The 23,402-nt window shown below is 45.0% G+C and overlaps 2 protein-coding genes across 5 annotated transcripts; both read left to right on the forward strand.

Moving 5' to 3' along the window:
• Positions 1-1,474: 1,474 nt before the first annotated feature.
• Positions 1,475-11,614, forward strand: LOC133467591 (protocadherin-10-like). 2 transcript variants are annotated; one of them, XM_061752627.1, is made up of 4 exons: positions 1,482-8,552; positions 10,354-10,415; positions 10,499-10,614; positions 10,698-11,614. In XM_061752627.1, the coding sequence occupies exons 1-4, from the start codon at positions 6,066-6,068 to the stop codon at positions 11,003-11,005; spliced, it is 2,973 nt and encodes a 990-aa protein (XP_061608611.1). In that variant the 5' UTR covers positions 1,482-6,065; the 3' UTR covers positions 11,006-11,614. The 2 variants fall into 2 exon arrangements, 1 of the variants encoding a protein (XP_061608611.1); XR_009785259.1 differs by lacking the exon at positions 10,354-10,415 and having other exon boundaries at positions 1,475-8,552; positions 10,698-10,837.
• A 1,641-nt stretch (positions 11,615-13,255) lies between these two features.
• On the forward strand, positions 13,256-20,336 carry LOC133467528 (protocadherin alpha-C2-like). 3 transcript variants are annotated; one of them, XM_061752477.1, is made up of 3 exons: positions 13,256-15,865; positions 17,365-17,401; positions 17,940-20,336. In XM_061752477.1, the coding sequence occupies exons 1-2, from the start codon at positions 13,433-13,435 to the stop codon at positions 17,374-17,376; spliced, it is 2,445 nt and encodes an 814-aa protein (XP_061608461.1). In that variant the 5' UTR covers positions 13,256-13,432; the 3' UTR covers positions 17,377-17,401; positions 17,940-20,336. The 3 variants fall into 3 exon arrangements, with proteins under 3 accessions (XP_061608461.1, XP_061608459.1, XP_061608460.1); XM_061752475.1 differs by lacking the exon at positions 17,365-17,401; XM_061752476.1 differs by lacking the exon at positions 17,365-17,401 and having other exon boundaries at positions 17,943-20,336.
• The last annotated feature ends 3,066 nt before the right edge of the window (positions 20,337-23,402 follow it).

Here is a 23,402-nt window from a genome sequence, read left to right on the forward strand (position 1 = left end):
ATTCAATTATTCCGTACATTTCAATGAGTGGTTAATTGTGCTAGTGGAAAGAGCATCCAATTGCTCTGCCTGCCTGTCACTGTATGTCGCTGGCATAGATAGGACTGAACAAAGATACAATATTTGTTGCCGGTAAATACTCATTTCTGGACCTATGAAGTTAAATTGGATCATTTCCCGGTGCACCGCAAAACCGATGATCTCTAATGTTGTTCAGGGATGACTGCAGACAATGTAACATCAGCCAATACGCTAATCCTCACACAAAATTCCAAATTCTATAACACTTACAGCGTATTATTGTTTGAAATATGTGTGTGTGTGTGTGTGTGTATTAAGATAGTTTCATGTAACATGGGTGTAACTGACTTGGCGGTTACACGTCAAATAATGAAATTCGTTTGTGTGCATTACGTCACAAACCATCGTTTCATGCGACTCGTGGCTTGCACGTCGCTGCCCGACATGGGCAATTCTGTGAGATCAATCATTATTTCCGGACGCAAATGACATTGTATATTTCCTAATAGCCACAGTGTTTGCATTTTTATTTATTTAGACATTTTTCTATTATTATTTTGAGGCTTGATGTGTTGTACGTTCCAAATGAATGCCCAATCACCGCGGACAATGGAAGTCCATTAAACTGCATTCTATCTAACTGCCAGCGGGGGGAGACACTTTCATACAACACTTTGTAAATTGACTACATTTGTTTAGAGCAGGTCTCTGACACGAAATTAAATGATGCACCTTGCAAAATCTTATGTCCTTCTGTGTATCATGTGCAAGACCCGAGCTGCTGCACTTTACCGCCTTTGATTGCTCCGCAACAACGGACAAAAATTCTCTTCTATCAGCCAAATGGGAATTGTACACATGGACACAACAAGAGATCACTTAGTTGCAGCAGAGCTCAGCGGAGCAAACAGAAGGTATGTAGGCATGCTTGGTTAACAATTGGTTGAAAATGATCGATTTCCTGACCTGAAGGGTGCAATTTTCACTGGGCTGAAATAAGGATAGGAAATAAGGATCTGCTTAGAGGGGGAAGAAATAAATATTGTGATCAAAAGAGCATACTATTAAGAAATAAATATTAAACACTAAAAAAAAAAAACGCATTATAATGGTACGATGAAAGGTTTTCCCTACAAAATATCATTCTTTTTAATTGGGTGAATTTCCAATGTAGATTTAACAATCAATATATCTATCAATATTGATTTGGGTTGTGGAACGATGCCTGTATATGTGCTTTATGATTTTGTCCTGCACATTAGTTCGGAAGTAAAAAATAAATAAATAAATAAATAAATAAATAAAATATAGTAGGCCAAATTAGGTCGCAGATTCACTGAGAAGTGTTACATAGAAAAGTTTTGTTTTTAGCACGATTATCACTTTGAAAATTCATAAATGTGCTTACCGCATCTGATGGTGGCAGGCAAGCAGGAAAGAGACACTATACTGGAAGTCCAAATGTAAAAAAAAAAAAAATATTCTGGAACAATGTGTATATAATGTTTCAATTTTCCATTTTAGGATGCCCAACTAGGAATCATATTGGAATACTGTAAAATGGTGTCTTTTGGAAGCACTCTGATAGTGTGTTATGGATATTTCCGACTGGATTATTATATTCCATGTGTCATGAACAGGATGTGAGCTTGGACCCAAACGCCGGATTCAGAGGCAAAACCCACAGTTCCAAAATCACAATGTTGAATAAACAGGCTGGGTGCGGTCGCTACATGGGGAGGCGGTCAGCGAACGCAGCCGTATCCAAAAGCAGGAGGCAAAAAGGTCACGTCAATAATCCCATTATGATTCGCGCACGCACACGCATGACAGCATGACAGCATGCTATACTTTCTGACGTTCCACACCTTGCTTTTCAAGAAATTCTCCCAATCCAACCAAAGTCAACTAAGCGTGTTTTCCGCATATTTTTCCACGCTAAATGGAATTGTTCTTTTCATTTGGGTGGAAAATCTTTTCATCGCTTTAACTGCTTTCACAAGCATTTCTTTGCCTCATTTCCCTTCTCTTGACATAATTGGACAATCATTCTCGAGTAAAATATGCGCGTGTTCCGTTACTTCAGATTTGAAATATAGTTTAGTGTTCAAAATACACAGTATATAATAACATATACTGGGGAAATGTGTTTATATAATATTATGATGAGGTGATTATACTTGTATCTGGTTTTCAGTCATAACAGCCCTCTCAAGAAAACCATCATCAAATGAGTTTGACCCCCCCCTGCGTATTCTATTTCACATAAGTCATATGTTGGCTAACTCATTTGCATACATGACAGGGACGTATATATTAAATACATATCTCGCATTTCCTTCCAGTACCACTTTGACCTCATTAATACATCCACGCATCCATTTTCGCGCATGCGTGTCCTCATTAAGGGTAACGGTTGTGCTGTGTGTGTGTGTAGACAAACTATCATTCACACTGTCCACCATTCTTTTTTTTTTTTGTAATGTGAGAGGAAGCCCGAGTAGCAAGGTAAAACTGGGAGCAGTGCACACCCTTCCAACTACGCTTAAAAAAAAAAAAGCCACCCACAAAAGAAAAGAAAAGAAAAAAACCCTCGGCCCCCGTCTGGCCACACCACTGCAATCAGTCTAGAACCGCCTCTGCACACAGGGAGTCCAGAACCGAGATTCGAATCCCCGACGTCAGTATCGTGAGGCAGACACGATGACCGCTCGGTTCATACATTTGTGCGTTCCGATAGTACGACTCAAAAGTGAAATATCGGCCATTTGTTGATCTGTCTTCAATGTGGCCCAAGAGAGCGTTATAGCTTCTGTTCCACAGAGGAGAACCTGCAGTGGCTTCTCTTGACAAAGACGATCGCCTTAAAGAGCTTTTCCCGTCGATGCGTTCGGCTGGTGTGTTGTATCACGGAGACATCTGCCTGTTGGCGACTTCATTGTTTCGCCCCTGCGTATGTGCCAGTGACCTCAATTGTGCTTTAAGCTCCCGTCTATGTTTGCATTATCTACTTTTTATGTGCTGCTTCTTAGCGTCGGCTATAAAGTCAGTAAGAGTAACTACGCAACTTAACAAGTAAACACATTATTTCCCATTTCTGTAGCAGAAAATAATCATACAATAGTTACTGTGTACACTCAAACAATAACTGGCGCATTTCAACTCAACGTGTCTTTCCGAGGACCCCTTGTTTGCCCGACAAAGTGCTGTGACGTAAAATACGGGAAGTTCAGTAACACCGCAGTAATACGGAATTTAGAATAATGACCTCTTCCGAAGAATCCCGCTTTTTGTCCCCAGTGGCTGTCTTTCAAAACAGAATACAAATGTTATAGAATCACATAGAAGGCTCACAAAGCGCATCGTCTGCGTCCTATGGAAGCGACGGCTCCGTTGTTGTCATGCCGAATTCCAGCCGAGGGGGCGACAGAAGTTACATCAAATAGCTTGAATTGTTAGATGTGATATTTGCCTTTTTTTTTTCTGGGTCGTCCGAAAACTAACACATTTAGAATCTTAAGAAACCCAAAATTACTGTTGTGGTGGTTGTTGTTTTTTTTTTGCATTATCACACAGCAGTTTTGAATGTAATCATACCACGGAACAAAGTGAGAATCCATTCAAAATGATATTAGAATTGAAATCTCAACATCATGATTGTAAATCAGTTCACTTCATTGAACTGTGCTGTAACGATGCGCTCTGTCTCAAAGTGGCGATGTGGGCAAACTGTCAGTCAATATCAAAAGAATCGCACGCAATTTCAAATGGGCAAATTCCTAATCCAACAAACCCTGATAAGCAACAGTGACGAATCGCAATGTTATTTATGTTTCGCTGACATTGCCCCAAGTGCACGTCGATTTGCAACCGACAAAAAAAGGAAAAAAAATCACAAAGATATTATTTCTCGTTCTTGACCGGGAAATGAAAAGGAAATTGGAAGTTGCCAGGTAAAGTCGTTGGACCGATTTTGTAGCTGTGGCTTTGTGAGAGAAACATTCAATGTCAAAGGCTCTGGAAATTCCCCTCGGCAACTCCGATAAGTGAAATGTATTTGTTGTCACCTTTCATTTCTGCCATCAACAGTCCGCGCTGACAGGTGACGACCTCTTGAGAACCCAAGATGGAGGTCCAAACAACGATTGAACGATACATTTGGGAAAGACAAGTTCAGTGAGCTATGATAAGAAGTTTCATTTCACGATGATCAAACTGCCTCAAAACAACTTTGCAAGCAGAGTACAATTTCCATTCCATTCGTCGCACGTCTGTTTTACTGCTGTGAATGGAAATCTTATCCAGTGAACAGTGAATTCAGGCTTTTGCACGTGAGTCAGTGTTTTATGAGGCTTTCCCGATCGTACATTTTCCTCGTGTCGTGTCGCACCGAAGTAAAATCGCAGCACTGCAACTAGACGTACGTACGAGAGGACGCGGTCAGCGGTGCTAATTGTTATTAATCTCACGACCAGAGCAGTCGATCGTGTGAGAAGAATGGTTTTGCTTCGGGCATGTTCAGAGCAGGTAGTGCAGAAAATGTTGAAAATCATCAAATTCTGAATGATGAGTTGGCCTCAAAACACATGACACGCTTTTGAAACCATTTGAGCAGAATGCACATCCCTTTTTTTTTTTTTTACTTCATACTAAAACCGATTATGAGTAAGAAGCTGCAGCGGCCCAACCTTTCCTAATCCCAAGGTTTTAAAACCGAAAAGCAGTTAAAGACAAAAGGATTGCTTGTCGACTTTTGCCCTGGAGTGAGCGACGGCGGCAGATTGTCAGTGTGTGCGCGCGTGTGTTGGAGAGCCTGCAAGAGTGACAGGGCGATCATCTCTTTTGTATGTTTTGATCCCTAAATGCAGCGGCTGCGTCGCCCTTATCCGAGCCACTTAGCTGTGCAGCGGGTAAGTGATGCCATGCACTTAGGCTGTGAAAAGCAGGTCAATATGACCACTGAGAGGAACCCGCATGTGCATAACGTGGATAGCCTTGGGATTATTTCTCACAAAATGTCTTAATTCCTCTGTTCGCTAATGATCCAGGGAAAATGCCCTCTAATCTCCATTCCATTAATTAAAAAGAGCATGAGCCCGTGGAAAACCTCGCCATCTGCTGCGGTTTCGCTGCTGCAGACAGATTGTGTTTTCAGCTTTCAGCATGCGGGCGAACTGGGATTTGGGGAGCAAATGGGTCGAGCCGACGGTAAACAGATACAACTGCTCTGTTTCGGTGATAACACTCCCAGATGTGTTGGAATGTTCAAAATCTTCTCCTTGGCTCCAATTCCGCACGAGATACACCTGCACAATCTCATGAGTTCAAAACAGATGCCGTGCTAAAAATTGCGCCTTTGCTAAATGTAGAAAACTCTGTTTTGGACGGCACCGTCACTGATGTCATTTTACTTTACTTTACTTTACTTTACTCTACCAAAACATTCGAAAGACCTCTCAGAATAATGCAACTGCTAACCAGCACAATACTATTTTTTGTACAAAGGGTACTTACTGATTTCGGCATGTACATCATTTGGACTGAAGGATGTGGACGCGCAATTTGGCCACATGAAAACTCAACAATGAACGAACACAATAGAGTGCGGCTCTACAACATGGCGAGCTACAACAAAATGACAACTCCAGTTTTGCTTTTGTTTTTTGGGGGGGATTTTTTGGAACGCTTCTGGTGAGGCCAAATGCATTCAGTGAGTAAAAGTGAAGCAAGCACGTTTCCATGCAATTAAAGCCTCGGGACTGTGATATGGATTGGCTCAGTCAAGATTATCCAAGCAGATGTCGTCTTGCCTCCAATTGAAACAGTAGGGCCAATGGAACGAGGGCGCGCACACACCTCTGTGATAGCCCCCCTGCGAGCCCCCCCCTCGCTCTTTCCTCTCTCCTTTCTCTCCCACACAGACAAACAGGAGCTGCATCAGTCCCACCAATGTCAAGTTTTGCATTGTTTGCCGTCCACTGCGCGCAATTTGGCCTCCGTCGGCAGCGTGGCGTTTTCGTGGGAGTGGAGAGAAAAGCCTCCAAATGGACACACGAGGGGCGAAGACGGGACGAAAGGTGTGCGTCAACTGCTCCGTATTCTGCGCCTTTGCCTCGCTTGTGTGTTTCTTGCACTCGGCATGCGCACAGATCCGCTACGCCATCCCAGAGGAGCTGGAACACGGCGCCTTCGTGGGCAACGTAGCGGAGGACTTGGGTTTGGATCTGGATAAACTCTCTGCGCGAAGATTCCGCATCGTGTCCGGTACAAGGAGGCAGTACGTGGAGGTCAATTTGGAAAATGGAGTTTTGTTTGTCAACGAGAGGCTCGACCGGGAAGATGTGTGCGAGCAGAGTTTGGCGTGCTCGTTCCATTTGCAAGTGGTGATCGAAAAGCCGCTGGAGTTGTACAGAGTTGAGGTCGAAATTCTGGACGTAAATGACAACTCCCCGAGCTTCCCGTGGAGCCAATTTAATCTGGACATTTCGGAATCCGCGGCACCGGGATCCCGTTTCCCACTGGAGAGCGCGCAAGACTCGGACGTGGCTTCCAATTCGTTGCGCACTTATTTGCTGAGCGTCAATGAGCATTTCACTTTGGACATCCAGACGAGGAGCGATGGCAGTAAGTTCGCCGAACTGGTGCTCCAGAGCCCGTTGGACCGGGAAGAGCAGGGCGCGCACCAGATGGTTCTGACGGCGGTGGACGGAGGTTCGCCGGAGAGGTCCGGAAGCGCGCAAATTGACATCACCGTTTTGGACGCCAACGATAACGCGCCTGTCTTCGACCAGTCTTTCTATCGCGTGCGACTGGCGGAGAACGCACCCAAGGGCGCAGTTGTCATCAGACTCAACGCGTCCGACTTGGACGAGGGCACCAACGCGGACATCGGCTACTCTTTCAGCGGGCACGCGCCCAGCAAAGTGCGCCAGCTCTTCGCGGTGGACGCGCGCACGGGCGAAATCAAAGTGAAGGGGCCGATCGATTACGAAAAGGCAAGGATGCACGAAATGTACATCCAGGCGAAGGACAAAGGTCCTTCCGCCGTCGCGGTCCACTGCAAGGTGCTGGTGAACGTCTTGGACCGGAACGACAACCTCCCAGAGGTCATCCTGACGTCCGTGTCCACGCCCGTGCACGAGGACGCGCCCCCGGGCACCGTCATCGCTGTCATCAGCGTCACAGACGAGGACTCGGGGGAAAACGGCAACGTGGACTGCGAGATCCCGAATCTGATCCCCTTCCAGCTCCACTCGTCCTTTCGAAACTACTACACGTTGGTGACCAGTGATGTTCTGGACAGGGAACGCGCGGCCGAGTATAACATCACTCTCACCGCAAGAGATATGGGCTCTCCGCCTTTATTCACCAGGACAACGATCGTGGTGCACGTTTCTGACGTGAACGATAACGCACCGCTCTTCGCGCAACCTTCCTATTCCGTCTATTTGACTGAGAACAACGCGCCCGGGGCCTCCATCTGCTCGGTGACGGCGCAGGACCCAGACGATGGGCAAAACGCGTATCTCTCGTATTCTGTAGCAGAAGCCGACATCCAGGGCATGCCCGCCTCCACGTACGTCTCCATCAATTCCGACAACGGCAACATTTACGCCCTCAGGTCGTTTGACCACGAGCAGTTCAAAAGCTTCCAGATCACAGTGCGAGCTCGAGATGCCGGATTGCCACCTTTAATCGGCAACGTCACAGTGACTCTCTTTATTTTGGACCAAAACGACAACGCGCCCGTCATCGTGTCGCCTCTTCCTGAGAACGGGACGCCGCCGACCCAAGCGGTGCCGAGATCCGCCGACGCCGGCTACCTGATCACCGCGATACGAGCGGTGGACGCGGACGCGGGTCAGAACTCGCGCCTCTTCTTCCAGATGCTCCAAGCGACTGATCCGAGCTTGTTCAGTGTGGCCCTATACACAGGGGAAATCAGGACAGTGCGGCGGCTCGCGGAGGAAGACCCCACGAGGCACAGATTGGTCATTCTGGTGAAGGACAATGGCCAGCTACCCCTCTCGGCCACGGTTTCCATCATTCTGTCAGTGGTTGACAGCCTGCCGGAATCTCAGCCCGATTCGGGTGACCTGTCCCTGAGCCCCCGTCACAGCTCCGACTTTAGCCTCTACTTCATCGTGTCCCTGGGCGCGATCTCCTTCACATTTCTCGTGGCTATCGTCGTCATCGTGACCGTGAGGGGGCTGAAGGACAGCGCGTCCGGCAAAGAGTCCAACTTGCGCTGCGGTTGTTGTCGCTCGGTAACGCCCGGCGGCGCCGACGTCTTCAAAAAGTCCCATTTGAACGTCAGAACGTCCGCGGACTCGGCCGGCGGTAACGGCGCGCCCCCGCAAGCTTACTGCTACAAGATGTGTCTGACGCCAGAATCCTCCAAAAGTGACTTCATGTTCCTCAAGCCCTGCAGCCCCGTCTTATCTGGCCGGCAGAATAAGAATCATTCCCAAAGCACAGACTACCTGACATCTGGTTGGAGCGCCAACCACCGAACTTCATCCCCAAAAGAGGTAACGGCGCACAAAACACACTCGCGCAATCAACAAAACAACTTGTCATAATAAAGGAGGTGACGGGACACTCCAGTCTATAGGATGTTGTTAATGTAGTAGTTCACGTAGGTGACTCATGCAGATGGCGCCGTGCATTGATCCAGGTTGTAGTCTGTCAACTGTCTTGGTTGCTGTGCTATAGCAAATTGAAACCTCTCAGTATCAGGCGGCGTAGTTATACTCCACTGCCAACTACAGTCATTGGCATTTTCTTAGCTAATGCTTCTCATGCACTGTAGTATTTCCAAAAGCTATATATATATATATTTTTTTTTTTTTTAATATTGCTCATGCATTCACCTAATTAGTGCTTGAAGTATATTTTGAAATAATGTATGAATCAACTGCAGTAGTTCTCTTTTTGCGAGACAAGTAGCACTCATGGTACAGGGGCTCCCTCTAGTGGTGCGCAATAGAATCACTGAATGAAATGTTCCAACTTAGTGTCTTCATTTTTATTTTATTTTTTTTAAACAGTATAGTATTTTTTTGATTCAGTTGAATTCAACTTTTAAGTACTAAACATTTTTTATTTTTTTACTTGGTGTAAAAAGGTGTTAAAAACGACTGATCTCGTGCGTAATGCAAAATGTGAAGCGTCGGCAACCCGTAGCAGGGATGTTTTGTATCAAGCCCAAAGTCAACATTGTGTTACTTGGGGGGCTCTTACGAAAATCAAATATTAGATCATTGTGCCTTGAGGTGGCTAAATGGCTTATCGCTATTAGTATCCTCAAAGGGACTACTTTGGTACCCTTGATGAGAGCCTTTTCCAGCTTCAGAACATGCGTATACCTTTAGAGTCCTGGAAAAGCTTCAAGCAGTTAGCTTGGAGGCCATCGATTAATCCCTTGAGGGACTATAGACAAAACTACATCAGCACATTCTAAAAACAGCGTGACTCAAGAGTTTAACAATGATGTGATCAAACGGGAGAGTTTCTTATTCACACATCTATATCTTTCCGTGGATCTTAACGTACATGCACGTTGCATTTTACAGTTGTGTAAATGTCATCGGTAGGATGTTTCTAAATGTCGACTTGTCCCTGATGGAGTGCGAACTGCTAAATTTGCAACGACATTCATTATTCATCCCATTAGTCATTCCGTGCACCCCAAGTAGTGTGATACTTCACACCGAATCAATTTGTTCCTCATTACCTCATGATGATCTCGTTAGGCTTTGCTTTTCCGGACTCCTCAGGCGTATCAAATTACAAACCTGTGAATCGTTTTTTGTTTTCCTTTTCAACTCTGTTTGTGAGCAGATCAGTGTCAAATCATTATTTACATTTTTGTAGTGGGGTGCGCAGCCACAAAAGTCGGCACACCTGAACGTTTTTTTTAAAAAGGATTTCGAACTGAACTCCATCACACAAAGGTTAGTAATAATTGGCCTCCGTCGTTCACCTACATGATCATTTAATATATATCAATGACTTTTAACTCGATAGGATCCCATTCGATCGTGCAGGTAAATGGGTCAGTATGAAGTGTGTTCTATCATAACGACTATACGCACAAATATCGTGAAATTTATGTTTGAAAGCAACACGACATCCAATTTTGTTTGAGTTGGTTTTTTTTTGGGGGGGGGGGGGGGGGGGGGGGGGGTCCACTAAGATACGGACCCGTATGAGCTATTGAATGTCAATAAAAAACAAAGGAGAAAAAAGGGCACACCAGTCAAGCAGAAAACCCATTTGCTCCTCTTGAGCAAGTTACTGATTTGCATCGGCTATGCTTCAACCATGCAGCTTAAGTATTCCAGTAAGGACTGGACCTGGACCAAGAACCAACGCAATTCAACATACAAGAGGTGAAAAGTTCAACAGACGTCACACGTGTACTGTATGCAGATATATGAAATGACAGCGGAGTTGTATTTTTTGACGTCTTCAGGTACAGCTGTGGAAATATGGAAGGCGCGCTATCCCGTCCGCAGCACTACGACGCCGATGAGTATTTGTGCTCCGTGGCGCCGCCGCAGTACTGGACCTGGGGAAACCAAATGAGTGGTGAGTGTCGATTGGAGTGCAGATTCGGGGTCGATCAAAATGCGAGGCTGCAATTGTCGGAGACTCAATGGCCATTTTTACAGACTGCAAGATGTCTCTTCAAGACGAAGCCAACTGCACTTGGACTCCAAAGTACACGCAGCCTCAGTCTGAGGCGGCGGACTACCAGCACAATGTGCACATTCCCTCGGAGACACCACTGGACTACCAGCACAACGTGTATATTCCTGGCACCGCATCCGGCTACGGCACACTCAAGCTTGCGCCGCGGAGTGAGCTGGACGTCTACAACACCTTTTCTACTTTTGGGAAGAAAAAGAAATTCATCTCCAAATATGAACCGCCTTGTGACAGAGAGGATGGGCTCATAAGCAGTGCTATTTTGAAATAGGACACCAAGCATTCTGTTGACTCCCTGTATGATGTATGATATATTTGTAACTAACAAGTTGGTTTTTGTGAGATTTTTGCATAGGACTTGGAAAAGCAAAAATAAGAAGAAAACAGACTTATAATCGGGGTGATTCAAAATGTGACTTTTCCCAAAACCTACGGCCCTAAATGCATATGGTCAAATATTTGACTTGCACTTTTCAAATGCTTTCCTGCTCAATTCTCATGAGCACACGTTGTATTAAGCAACACATCCAATAGTAACTGTTTATTCTTCCTCAAGAAGTGTTGTATATGTTGGACGAGTCGTTTTGACTTGTTGTTGTTGTTGTTGTTGTTGTTCTCATCACATGCAAATAATGATAGAATTCCGATGGACAGCAAAGGTGACGCTCGACTTGTGGCTTCTAGGCTTGCTCCATTCAAAATGATCCTCATACATGATGATTTCAATGTGTTGTGAAATTCAGTTTGAAATGTGACCTGTACCTATCCATGATTCATCTGTATCCTAGTACATGTTCATACATGGTAGAAATATTCACTTTGTACAAAGTATGTACAGGAAATAGATATTATATGAATAAAATTCACCTTAAACCCAAAACATGTTGTCTTTATTTCTTTTTTTCAACAATTTGAATAGTGCAGTATGTTTTAAAGGTAAGTATGACAGCGTGAACGTGGTGACTAAATGTGAGAACATTAACTCAAATGTGTCAGCCGCGTCTTCATTTTAAAGTTGCGCCAAATTGTGATCATTTTATGGACAATTCGTGTGGTCAGATGGGTCAGATGAAACCTACTGTAAATGGTACGCGTGTAAGAGCCAATTGTATCGCGGTATAGTTTCATCCCCCGTATGTCTTAGAGAGCCTGGAATCCTTGCCGTTTAAAGGCAACTGGAAGAATATCCACAGAAATACAATTCTTGCAGAGAGAAAGAGCCAAGATTGAATATTTGACTGAATCGCCAAAACAGTACCAAAAACAGCCTGGCTTGGCAAGCACGCAGAAGACATGCATATGGAAATGCAATGCTGTTTCTTATCAAACCGGGGTGTGAAATCAAGATGTGCTTCATGATTTGTTTCTGGGGTTTTTTTCTCCCCCATTAGCTCCATGACTTGGGTGAGCCAGTATCATTTTGCCACTAGAGGGTGTGACTCCATCACAGATGCTGCACGCACGCACGCACGCACACGTCGCAGTGTTTCCCTCGCTGCAGAGAGCGTAATTGGCTGCAACCTGCGATCCCTTCGGAACCTCGGACTCCTAAAGGACTTTGAGAGCAAAGGGTCAAAGGTCGTGGCTGACCCCTCGCACCTTGGTCACTGCTTGTTCCAGTCAGTCTCAGCTGGCAGGAGGCCAAGGTCAATCAATCTGCACCAAAACCTCACGGCACAGAAACGGTTTCTTCACCTTTGCGGTTCGCCTTATCAACGAGGAATCCATCCGAATGCTTTCCAAATTTGGACAAACTAAAATAGGCTTTCTACAAAAACTAAAACAATGTACATTACGAAATATTAGGGACCTTTTAAGGCACATGAGGCCAATCGTGAGACAGGTGGCCTCCAAAATCCTGGAACTTGCTGTCATTCTTAAATGTTTCACTAGGTGGCGGTAGAATACAGGCCAATGGAGGCACAATGCACCAGAACGAAGCTCTCACAAAGCATCCATGTGGTTGAGCTAAATCACCCATGCAACCATGACAAAGAACTCATCGTCGCTATGGTTACGTCAAAAGAAAACTTAATTTAGTACCTCTACATTGTACGTGGGGGTAGGGGGGGGGGGGGGGGGGGGGCATTGCAAAACAGTTGTTGGGGGAAAACAGGCTTGCAAAAGATGCAAGAACAAGTGTTACATTGCAGCTCCTGAGGAAATGAAAAGGCAACATCTTGATTGACTGCTTCGGGTTAGTGTTACGCTTCTCTTTAGGACCAACATCATAAGGAATGCTTACTTATTGCTCTTAAAATTCCTCCATGCTTTATGCCGGCCCCATTCAAAATTTGAGGGATTACATTCTATTTGAAAAAAAACAATCAGTTCATGATGAAAATGAATAGAGTCAAAATAAACGTTTTCATTTATTAGGTGCCACGTTTTTTAAAGGATGTTATGTGCGTTGGGAGGTTTCAAAGGGTCCAGCCCCAGACCCATACCGCCCCCCACCCCCCCGCCCCCCTTCCCCCAATCCCCCCTCCCCTCCCCCGCATCTTCTTTATGTGAGCTGGGCCACCCGACGCCGGTCTACACAAACGCTGCACACGCCCCTGCAGGAATCGGATGGACCGCTTGCTGCAGCTCCCACGCGTGGAGCCAAGAATGACGCCGGCGCTCGTTTGCATCAAGACGGCCTGAACATTATAGGACGCATCTATCCGCTCGATCGCTTGATTTCCAAGGCCGCGCGATGGCTCCTCTCGTGGCGCTTTCACGGACACGACTGCTGGTCGCGGCTTTTGCATTGTGCGCGTTGTGCGGGTCAGTGCTTTCAATCACTCGCTACTCCATTCCGGAGGAGATGGAAGAGGGTTCCTTTGTTGCCAACCTCGCCGCCGATTTGGGTCTCGATGTTCGGAGCATGGTGGAGCGCAAGGCAAAGCTGGATGTCATTCACAGCAAAAATTATCTCGACATCAACAAAGAAACCGGTGAGCTCATCATCCGCGAGAAGATGGACCGGGAGAGCATCTGCATGACCAAAACAGCCTCGTGCTTTATGAAGATGGATGTCATACTAGAAAACCCCATTCGTATTTTTAACATCGAACTGGAGATCATGGACATTAACGACAACGCGCCGGTGTTCCGGAGGAAGAGCATTCATTTGGATGTCTCCGAGGCAACCCCTCCCGGCGAGAGGTTCTCGTTAACAAATGCCGTCGATGCGGATGTTGGCGCTAATTCAATTAAGACTTACTACCTAAGCGAGAGCAAAGACTTCAACATTGACATCCAAACTGGCAGCGATGGCTCCAAATATGTAGACTTGGTTCTGAATGGCAATCTGGACCGGGAGACAGACGCGGTGCATAATCTGATTCTAACCGCGGTGGATGGAGGGCTTCCTCCCCGGTCCGGCACAGCCAGCATTATTATCAATGTCCTCGATATCAATGACAACGCCCCCCTCTTCGCTCAGCCGGTGTTTGAAGTCAATGTTGCGGAGAATTCAGGTGTAGGCACAGTTGTCATGACCTTAAATGCAACAGATTTGGACGAAGGCACAAACGCACGCTTATTATATTCGTATACGCTCTACACTTCTGAGAAGACACAGGAGCTCTTCTCGCTCGACCGACACTCGGGGGAGATCAAGGTTAAGGGGGTTGTTGATTTTGAGGAGAATCCGAGTTTTGAGATGCACGTCCAAGCTCAGGACGAAGGGTCCAGCCCGCTGTCGGGACACTGCAAAGTGACGGTGTCCGTCACCGATCTGAACGATAACTACCCCGAGATGACCATCAAGTCTCTGAAGAGCGCCACGGCCGAGAACACGGCCGTGGGGACCCTGATTGCGGTGGTCGGCGTCAGCGACAGGGACTCGGGAGTCAACGGCCAAGTGGAGCTCACTTTAAGTCGGCAGGAAAAGCTACCCTTTGTGCTCAATCGGTCGTCGGAGGGTTACTTCGAGCTCTCGGTTTCAAAGCCGCTGGACAGAGAGATAAAGGGCAAATACGAAATAACGCTGAAGGTGACTGACAAAGGAACGCCGCCGCTCACTGAAAGCGAGACCTTCACCTTAGAGATTCATGATATCAACGACAATGCTCCCACATTCCCGCAGTCCTTCTACACCATCCACGTGATGGAGAACAATCTGCCGGGAGCCTTGCTGACATCTCTGAGTGCACTTGACCCGGATCTGAATGAGAACCAGTACTTGGTCTATTTCATAATGGAGAAAGAGATCGCCAACACATCCATGTCAATGCTGTTCTCCATCAATCCGGAAAACGGCGACCTTTATGCCTTGAAGACCTTCGACTTTGAGCGAGAGAGGGAGTATCTTTTCCACATTGAGGCGAGGGACTCCGGTGTCCCCGCGCTGAACAGCAATGTTACGGTTCATATCATCATTCTGGACCAAAACGACAACATCCCTGTCATAGTGTCGCCGTGGCGAGCGCAGGGCTCTGTCGCCGAGCAGGTGATACCGAGGTCTACAGATAAGGGACACCTCGTGGCCAAAGTGATCGCCATCGACGCCGACTCGGAGCAGAACGGCAGGGTCACGTATCAGCTCTTGCAAATCAGCGACTCCAGCCTCTTCAGTCTAGACCAGTACAACGGCGAGATCCGGACAACCAGAATGTTCAGCTACAGAGACCCCCGGCAACAGCGCCTGGTCATTGCCGCGAAAGACAACGGCAACCCGGCCCTCTCCACCACCGTCACCATCAAAATAGCCACCGTCGAGCACGCCACGGCATTTTCGGAGACAACGGAGTTGCCGCTGGAGTACGACCTCTTCACAGACCTCAACTTGTATTTAGTCATCGGTTTAGGGGCCGTTTCCTTCATGCTGCTCATTACCATATTGGTGATTATCGTGCTGAAGTGTCAAAAGCCCAAGCCGAAGGCCGTCAAGATCCCCCCGGCCAATCGGAACAGCGTGATCAGCAGGAACAGCGTGATCAGCCAGAGGAGCTCCACTATCGCGGACTCCACCTTGATCTCCAGCGACGCCTACTGGTACAGCCTCTTTCTCGCAGAGACCAGGAAAGGCAAAGTAGTCGTCAGACAGCCCATAATACCCAAAGGGGCTGGCTACTTTGTGTCCAGTATACCCAGGAGCATAGGGCCGAGTGAGACCACCGAGTCCAGAGCGTCTACACTGGAGGTACGTTGAATGTAGCGCATTTTACCGTCGACTGGCAGGTGACGAGCAGCACAAGCCTCGGCGAGAATAATTGCAGACTAAACTGTGCGTTGAGAGACTTTCTAAAGGCATTGGCAAGCACATACAACTTCCCCAAATAATGCGAATGGCACGTTAAACAATTCCTTTATGTACTTTATGATACTTACGCATTACAGTATTTAGTTTCAGTATTTACAATGAACACACAAAACAAGTATTTCCAGGCGTGGCTTTTTCCCCAACCCATTCCAGCTCAAAATCCAAAATATGACATGACTCCACAATAATGATCACGACGAACACAACGTACGTTAATCGGCGCAACACGGAGATCAAAAAGGAAAAAAGAGAAAAGGTTTGCCGACAACCCAACAAAGGCCTAAGCGAAATACAGGAGGGTTGGGTTCAAGAATAAGACTTAACCGAAGACGAAAAAAAGATTCACTGGCTATCGCTAAATGCGCAATCCCGTGTCATTTTGTCCAGCAATCGCTTGAACTACACGAAACATGAAATAACAATCAAAAGGGGGGGGGGGGGGGGGGGGGGAAATAGCTACATTCGCAAAAGCGTCGATCCTGCCAATTCTAATAATGAAACGGTATGTGGCCTCTGCACCGCAATGGCATGCGGCTAGATTTGGTTTTCCTCTGATATAGATCATAACAAAGAATGGCAAAGCCCCGGGTTTCGCACTGTTTGCCCTATTTCCAGCTAAAACCAAGATCCAAAAAACACGAAACTAAAGGTCAGGGGTGAAATGATGCAGTGATTTCTGAGTACATTTTGATTAAGTGATCTGATTTTGATCAGAGTACCGAAAGAGCCGACAAGCAATCACATTGACTAATTAGGTCAAACGAATACAGCGCTAACCCCCCGCCTCGCAAACACACACATGCGCGCACATATGCACGCATCGTGTTCCACCGTTCAATGTCGAATGCAAAATGTAGGTCATTTATCCCAGATGCATATGACGGCGGTGGGTGGCACAAGAGCGGGAATCAACTTCAAAGAAAGCCCAGAGAGAAGAGAGCGCTTCTCCTCAGGGACAAGGGGTGCGGAAGGAGCAGCATCGTGCGGGGAGTCCAGCCAATCAGCGGAACGTCCGAGGTCAAACGGCACACCTTTCCCTTTATTAACCGTCTCAATTCAGGGAATGTCTCATAACTATCATACACGTGTGCTGTAATGAAGAAGGTGTATTGTAGGCAGACCGGAAGCACCTTTCGTTCTGTTTTTATTCTTCTTCGAATTATTCTCAACTGTCACTAGTGTAAGAGGAAGCGAACCACTGTAAAACTTTCCAAAAGTCCCTTTTGGTGGCCGCTCCTGAACCTGCAGACTGAACCGCAACAACACTGAACAGGAGAATCGTATGCAGTCCAATAAAACAAATACATGGCTGTCGTATCTGGCTGGCGTTTGACATTCACACTCATTGTGCAACTTGTCTCTTTTCTTCTGTTCTTAAGTATTCAAAATGAAAAGAAGCCCGTTCTACAACTGGAGGTACGCTGGTTGCTATCTACATGCCGTAGACTTGATTTGTATGATTTTCACGTGTATATGTTGGCTTCACCGTTCACTTCAAATTGATTTGGCTTTCAAATCCTATGACTGACCTTTTCCTGCGCACGGGCCCACAACATTGCGCTTTGAAAGGCTACATTTCAATTGGCTAGGCTCTCTCAAGCCAGGAAACCAATAAGCTTACCGAGAGCACAGATTAGAATGCAATTGGCTGCCGGTCAGAGCCGTGTTGTGCACATCTGGCTGTCCGAAATTCTGGCCAAGCCAAACTTCACATTATGATGCTTGCTGCATGCTTTGTCCACACTTATGAGTCCTCGTGAATGATTTTGTATGTATTTTTTTTTTATTGGAATCATACAAGTTGTTGCCTCGCGACGACTGCTTTTAGTTTTGCCACAACGACACTTGAACGACGGTGGCAGTGACCAGTCACGGTCCCCTGTTGCATGAGTGAGGACTTTGTGTAATCTTCAGCATGTTCGTGTCAGGACTAATTTGATGTTCCGTCTCTCAGCAGGCACCCAGAAGAGAACTGCCGTGATATAATCATCTCTTCCTGGCAGTCATTGACTCCTACACCAATTCAAAACAGTTTCCCTTGAGTCCTTCCGAGCCAACTCTTCTCACCTTCGATCCTCCAAATATTGTCATGAGCTAGATAGGCAGACACGGTAGACACATTGTATACTTTAATAATCCTGCGATGGAAGTAAAGGAATCATCCTCAGTTCATTCAGCTTCATTGTCCCAGACCTTCTATTTTCAGCATGAATCTGCATGATTCTTAAATATTTCCCATTTGGACTAAGAACTGAAAACGTATTATTCGGAACATGAGCTGAGTGGCCTCGTGCCGTGTACAAAACGTGCTTAACCAATAACAGTCAGGGTGAACGCGGTTCTTCCATAGGACTTATTTACATACTGAATTGTGTCGGGTGATGTCATTCATGTAAATGCTGCGCGGTTTCCTTTTTGAAATGGCATTTTGACTGTTTTATGTGTGGAGCTGTTGTCAAAAAAAAAAAAAAGGCTCCCACTGTCATCTGGTAATTTGACTTTCTCTGGTGTTGTACTCAGTACTCACAAATGTGTAAAATTGAAAGCTCACGCGGGCGAGTAGGGAAAGGTTTTTGTGAGGTCTGTAGTCTAACATTTTGAAAGATTTTGGAGTATCGAGTGGATCATTTCTCGGCATAGGTACTGTTCTAAATAATCTGACTGGCCATGGGTTAGTTAGTATTCAACTGTATTTTGGGGACAAGTTACGTGGCAAAATCTGTATTTCTAAAAAAAAAAAAAAACAATCACCAAAATACTTGGAACGTGGTACGAGGGAGATAGAAAGTGAAAGTGGATTGTACATTCAAGCATCCTGAACTGTAGCACTGCTTAAAAAAAAAGCCCATCTTTTTTCTATCAGTAACATAAGCAGACAAAACTGGCAATAAAAATATGATCGGTTAAACTTCAACTATAGCTGAAAATGTATATTTAATAATGAATCTATCGATTCATATGAAGAAGAATATTGAAATGTATTGAATTGAAGGGCGTACAAGGTTTATGATTTGTTTTGTTAGTTTTATTGATAGTTTGTGTCCTAACTTTTAATGCTGCTTCTGTGGGCTTTTTCAAGGGCATTTTGTGTTGCAATTGTGAAGTCTGGTGGATTTGATGTTTTGGTATTCTGTAGTTTTTAACTGAGATTTTAACACGCTGTCCTTTTTCATGACCCTTTTGACCTCTGAGATAGCGCCCTCTGCGCTCCAGCAAGGCACAGGACTTTCATTTCTCAGAAACAAGTGGCTGATTAAAGCAACTTATTTGGGTGCTCAGAAGAAGAGAATGCGGTTTAAGTTGCAGTGCTCAAGTACTGCATTAAGCACATGCGGTGCTGGACAAATGAGTCTGAAGCGAAGTACTGCAATCTTTTCAAATATGCACCAATCAGAAAGGGAATCGCAGCGCTCTCAACAATGCAATGGAGAGGAAAGCGTTTCCAGAATCACACTGAGCAAGTCAGCAAAAGCTTCATGTTTGTTCCTTTTGCTTATGTGACATTCGACAACAAACTATAGATGACATGACAAGGGATCTATTGCCGTGGAGAACATGCATATGTGCAATCAATTTTGAAAGCCGACACTTCCTGAAGTGTGTCATTGCACATCTGATAAGCTTTTTGTGTGCCTTCTGCGTTGTAAAAAGACTTTTGACGAATGAAATAATTACGACCAGTATTGTAAAACAGCAGGCTCTCATAAGCGTCGTAAGCACATGCATGGGAAGGAAACACGCTGTGAACGTTAAACACACAGACGAAAAAAAAGAAGAAGAAGAATTTCAAAAACAATAGTGTTATCATTTGCCAAAGAAAGGTTTTACTGGGACTCGAAATATTCTTATAACATCCATTGATCCAACTAAATTCTTGTGGGAATTTGCTCAGCAAAATGATGCTTCTCGTTATGTTGCTCATAGAGTGGAGACATTGAAAGTTAGCAAGTCAGCCTTTTGTTTTCCAAGACCGGTAGATGCTTTTACCGTCAATTCCAACACTTTATACATGTGTTTTTTTAGAAAGTAGACTTTTTGATATCTTCTGTAAAGTTCACTGTGATCCAGTGGCACAGGGCTGCGTGGTGTCACTTGGTGTTGTTCTCATTTGTGGATGCGTCTCTGGGTTTTTCTTCATCTAATTACCATTCAGATTGTGCGGTATACTTGAGAGTTCCATCAAAATGTGCTCGACTTCCAATCCTCTTATAGTGAATCCAAGACCCAGTGGGAGAGAAAGGCCTCGCTTTCTTTTCAAGTCCAGTTCATTGTCAGGTTTTGATGTCGCTTATTTGGCTTTAATGTTCTGCTTGATTATGATCACTTGAATAAAGATTTTTTTTTTTTGAAATCAGTCTCTCTGTTGTGCCTCTGACGGATAAGAAAGACGAAAATCTGAAGTGATCAAAATGGACTTGTCGGGTGTCAAAGATATGCACATGCGCGCGCGCGCACATTCTGACCCAGTTTCTCTGTTCAACGCTGCGTGCTCATTCCTCGAAACCAAAATAACTGAGTTGTGCTTCCACTTCAACTTGCAGAATCACAAATCAATGTTTTTGTCAGACTGTATTTGCATAGTTTGATCCGTCATTAGCAAACATTAATTTACGAGGAGTGTGTTCTGTTATAATTGACTGCACAGCAAATGAAAAAAAAAATACAGCATCGCTCAAAATAATTGTTGTCTTGTCTTAATATTTTTATGTCACTTGGCTCCAAGCAAATCTACTGTGTGTTTTTTTTTTCAATCAAACAGAGGAGGTTGCAAAAAAAAACAAAAAAAAAGAGAAATGTGATTCTCCCTTTTTCCTCAAACCTCATTCCTCCGTTTATATGTTAGCTCCTCCCACTGGAGATCCCATCAAGCAGTCGAGAAGAACAACAGACGAGTGGGGAGGGACAAAAAGGTGGAGAAATGAGACTGTCGCACCTCGATGTCATCTTTTCACGGAGACTGCAATTCAAGATGACATCACCTCATCGACACGTGATCACTGATCAATATTTTTCATATCTACACAGTGTTGATATGCTGCTAATGTATAACGAAGAACAGCCATCATCACATTTATTTTGTGGACGCAGACAAATGTATTTGACCAAATTACTTCCTAACGATTTACAGTTTTTCATTGCTTGCTAACCATGAGCCAGCGTAATTAAGTAATTTCATGATTGACCGCCCCAAAAAGATACAGACTGGGCAAAATATGTATACTTAAACTAAAATATTCAAAGAAAGACAAAAACTAAATATGAACTCCTCTGTTACGTTACAAGACCGTGCAGATGTAAACAAACTTGAAACTAGGATGCGTTGCGCATGTTGCGAATAAAAGGTCACGACCCTCAGCAGTACTTTCCAAGCATCCACCTTTTCGGTACTCGAGCTGGACTTGACTTCGTAACCCAGCTGTGAGGAGCCAGAGTGCCGACTTTGTGTGCGCTATGAAATTGTTGGATGACGGATGGACGGTGTTCGATGGGGGAAGAGTTTCGATGGGCACGCGACAAAATATGCTTTGTTCGCATATTTGGAGGAATTTGCATCATCACCACAAAGCACCTCGAAAAGTCACATTTATGCACGCAGTTATCAAAAGTAGTCACCGACAAAAAGTATTTCGTGAATAAGGTGGTATATGTGCATAACTGATCAATTATACATATAGAGACTTGCAGAAGTCACTTGGCTTCAGTATCGGTTTCACTGGTTTTTTTCCCCTGTGGATTAGGTTATTAAACGATGTAGATTTTCAGATTTGGACAAAAGCGGTTTAGGGGATTTTAAGATTATGTTGATTTGCCAATTTTATTTTCTTTTTTCTATTATTTCTCCACTGTTAGAAAGGGAAGATGTGCCTTTTCTTTGATGCACACAATAATAACAATCAACTGCGGCTTTTAACATATCCTACGTGATATTGCTCTCAAGTTTATCAAACTTAGGGCTGCAGATGGCAACACCCCATTCAAGCCTTTGCACGGGGTTGGCATTTCAGCAGAAACCTGCTCTCTGGCGCCATCTGTCTGTAGCTTGAAACGCTGAGCGTGGAAAAGGGTCAGGGTGCTCGTGAGAGAGTCAAGCGGTCAAGAGAGTCTGGCTGCCACTTTCATGTTTCATGGAAACACTCGCTATGATTACACACGTCCAAAATTGAAGAATGGCAGATAAAGATTAGATATAATTATGATACCACTGCATGAACATAGTTACAACAATGCAAACTGCCATTTTGTTTTGCACATATTTCGACCTTTATCTGGCATTTAAAATGAAACAATAGTTTCTGGTAGGGCTGTATTGATAATGAAGTGCGCGGCAGGATTTGGACGTTTGACCCAATTGTACGAGATTGTCAGAAGAGCAGGGAGAATTGCTGGAACCCGTTAGCAATGGGGCCATGAGTCTTATTACCTAGAGCCTCCGTTTCCAACATGGCTGCAAGGGGACAGTGAAGACGAATGGAGTTCACTGCAGCCCTGTGAAGTGCAGCTCGGCCATAACTCGGATGGAGAGTTTTGGGGGGGGGGGGGGGGGGGGGGGGGTTTGTCTCTTCTTTTGTTTTGAGGAGGGTCTGTGTGACGAGATACGTCAGTGAGTGCGACGCTGCGGAAACAGATGAACAGATTGTCACTTCAATTTAGAGAAGCACACAAGGGGCAAGACAGGAATACAAACGTGTTAGTGCATCTGCAAAAAAAAAAATGTGAAACGGCAGACCTCCAAAGACAAACATCTGTCATGTCGCCTTTATCATACAACGCAATGGCTTGTTTGATGGGGAGAACGTTGCTGCAGATCAAAAAGAATTTCTATTGTAATTATTGGATTATTCAGAAATCCAAATCTATACGGGAATAAGGAAGAGGCGTCATATTCCCGAAGGAACAAGTGACGGAAGTAGTGCGTGTCGATCTTGCGGGAAAGTCTGACGATGGAGCACTGTGATAGAGCTAAGTGCAGCGCAGCTTGGACTCCATCTTGAGTGATGCCTGTGGCAGAGTATTAATATGTGTGTCTGCCCTTGCCAAGGGGTCAGTGCTGCATTATGATGTTGGCCGTTATTGCTTTTCTTTTTTCTTTTTTTTCCGTCTCAAATAGCCACATAAACACAAATTCCGATCCATCCAGGTGCAATCATTTGAATTCAATATTTTCGGAATGACCCAATTTTGGCCTTTGCAACGATAATGCTTGGTTTTTCCTAAACAGGAGCGTGCACAGACACTTTTGGGGGCCAGGTGTTCAAGTCAAAAAAGGGCACCCAACACCAAAATTTTTCTTACTATGAAGAAAAAGCAATAGTACATATTTCACTTTCACATATTTATTTCTGTTGACAAAATCAACACAGTCAATAAAAATAACTATCAACAAAGGAGGTGAAATGAAGCTAAAAGTCTGCACACC

The sequence above is a fragment of the Phyllopteryx taeniolatus genome, chromosome 17 (genome assembly GCF_024500385.1).
Source record: "Phyllopteryx taeniolatus isolate TA_2022b chromosome 17, UOR_Ptae_1.2, whole genome shotgun sequence".
Lineage (NCBI taxonomy): Eukaryota > Metazoa > Chordata > Actinopteri > Syngnathiformes > Syngnathidae > Phyllopteryx > Phyllopteryx taeniolatus.

Bases quoted from the DNA above. Each gene is read 5' to 3' on its own strand.
- LOC133467528 (XM_061752475.1), top strand. From the start codon at position 13,433: ATGGCTCCTCTCGTGGCGCTTTCACGGACACGACTGCTGGTCGCGGCT. The intron at 15,866-17,939 runs GTACGTTGAATG...TCCGTCTCTCAG, and splicing joins CCAGAGCGTCTACACTGGAG to CAGGCACCCAGAAGAGAACT.
- LOC133467591 (XM_061752627.1), top strand. From the start codon at position 6,066: ATGGACACACGAGGGGCGAAGACGGGACGAAAGGTGTGCGTCAACTGC. The intron at 8,553-10,353 runs GTAACGGCGCAC...TCAACCATGCAG, and splicing joins GAACTTCATCCCCAAAAGAG to CTTAAGTATTCCAGTAAGGA. The intron at 10,416-10,498 runs GTGAAAAGTTCA...TGACGTCTTCAG, and splicing joins CGCAATTCAACATACAAGAG to GTACAGCTGTGGAAATATGG.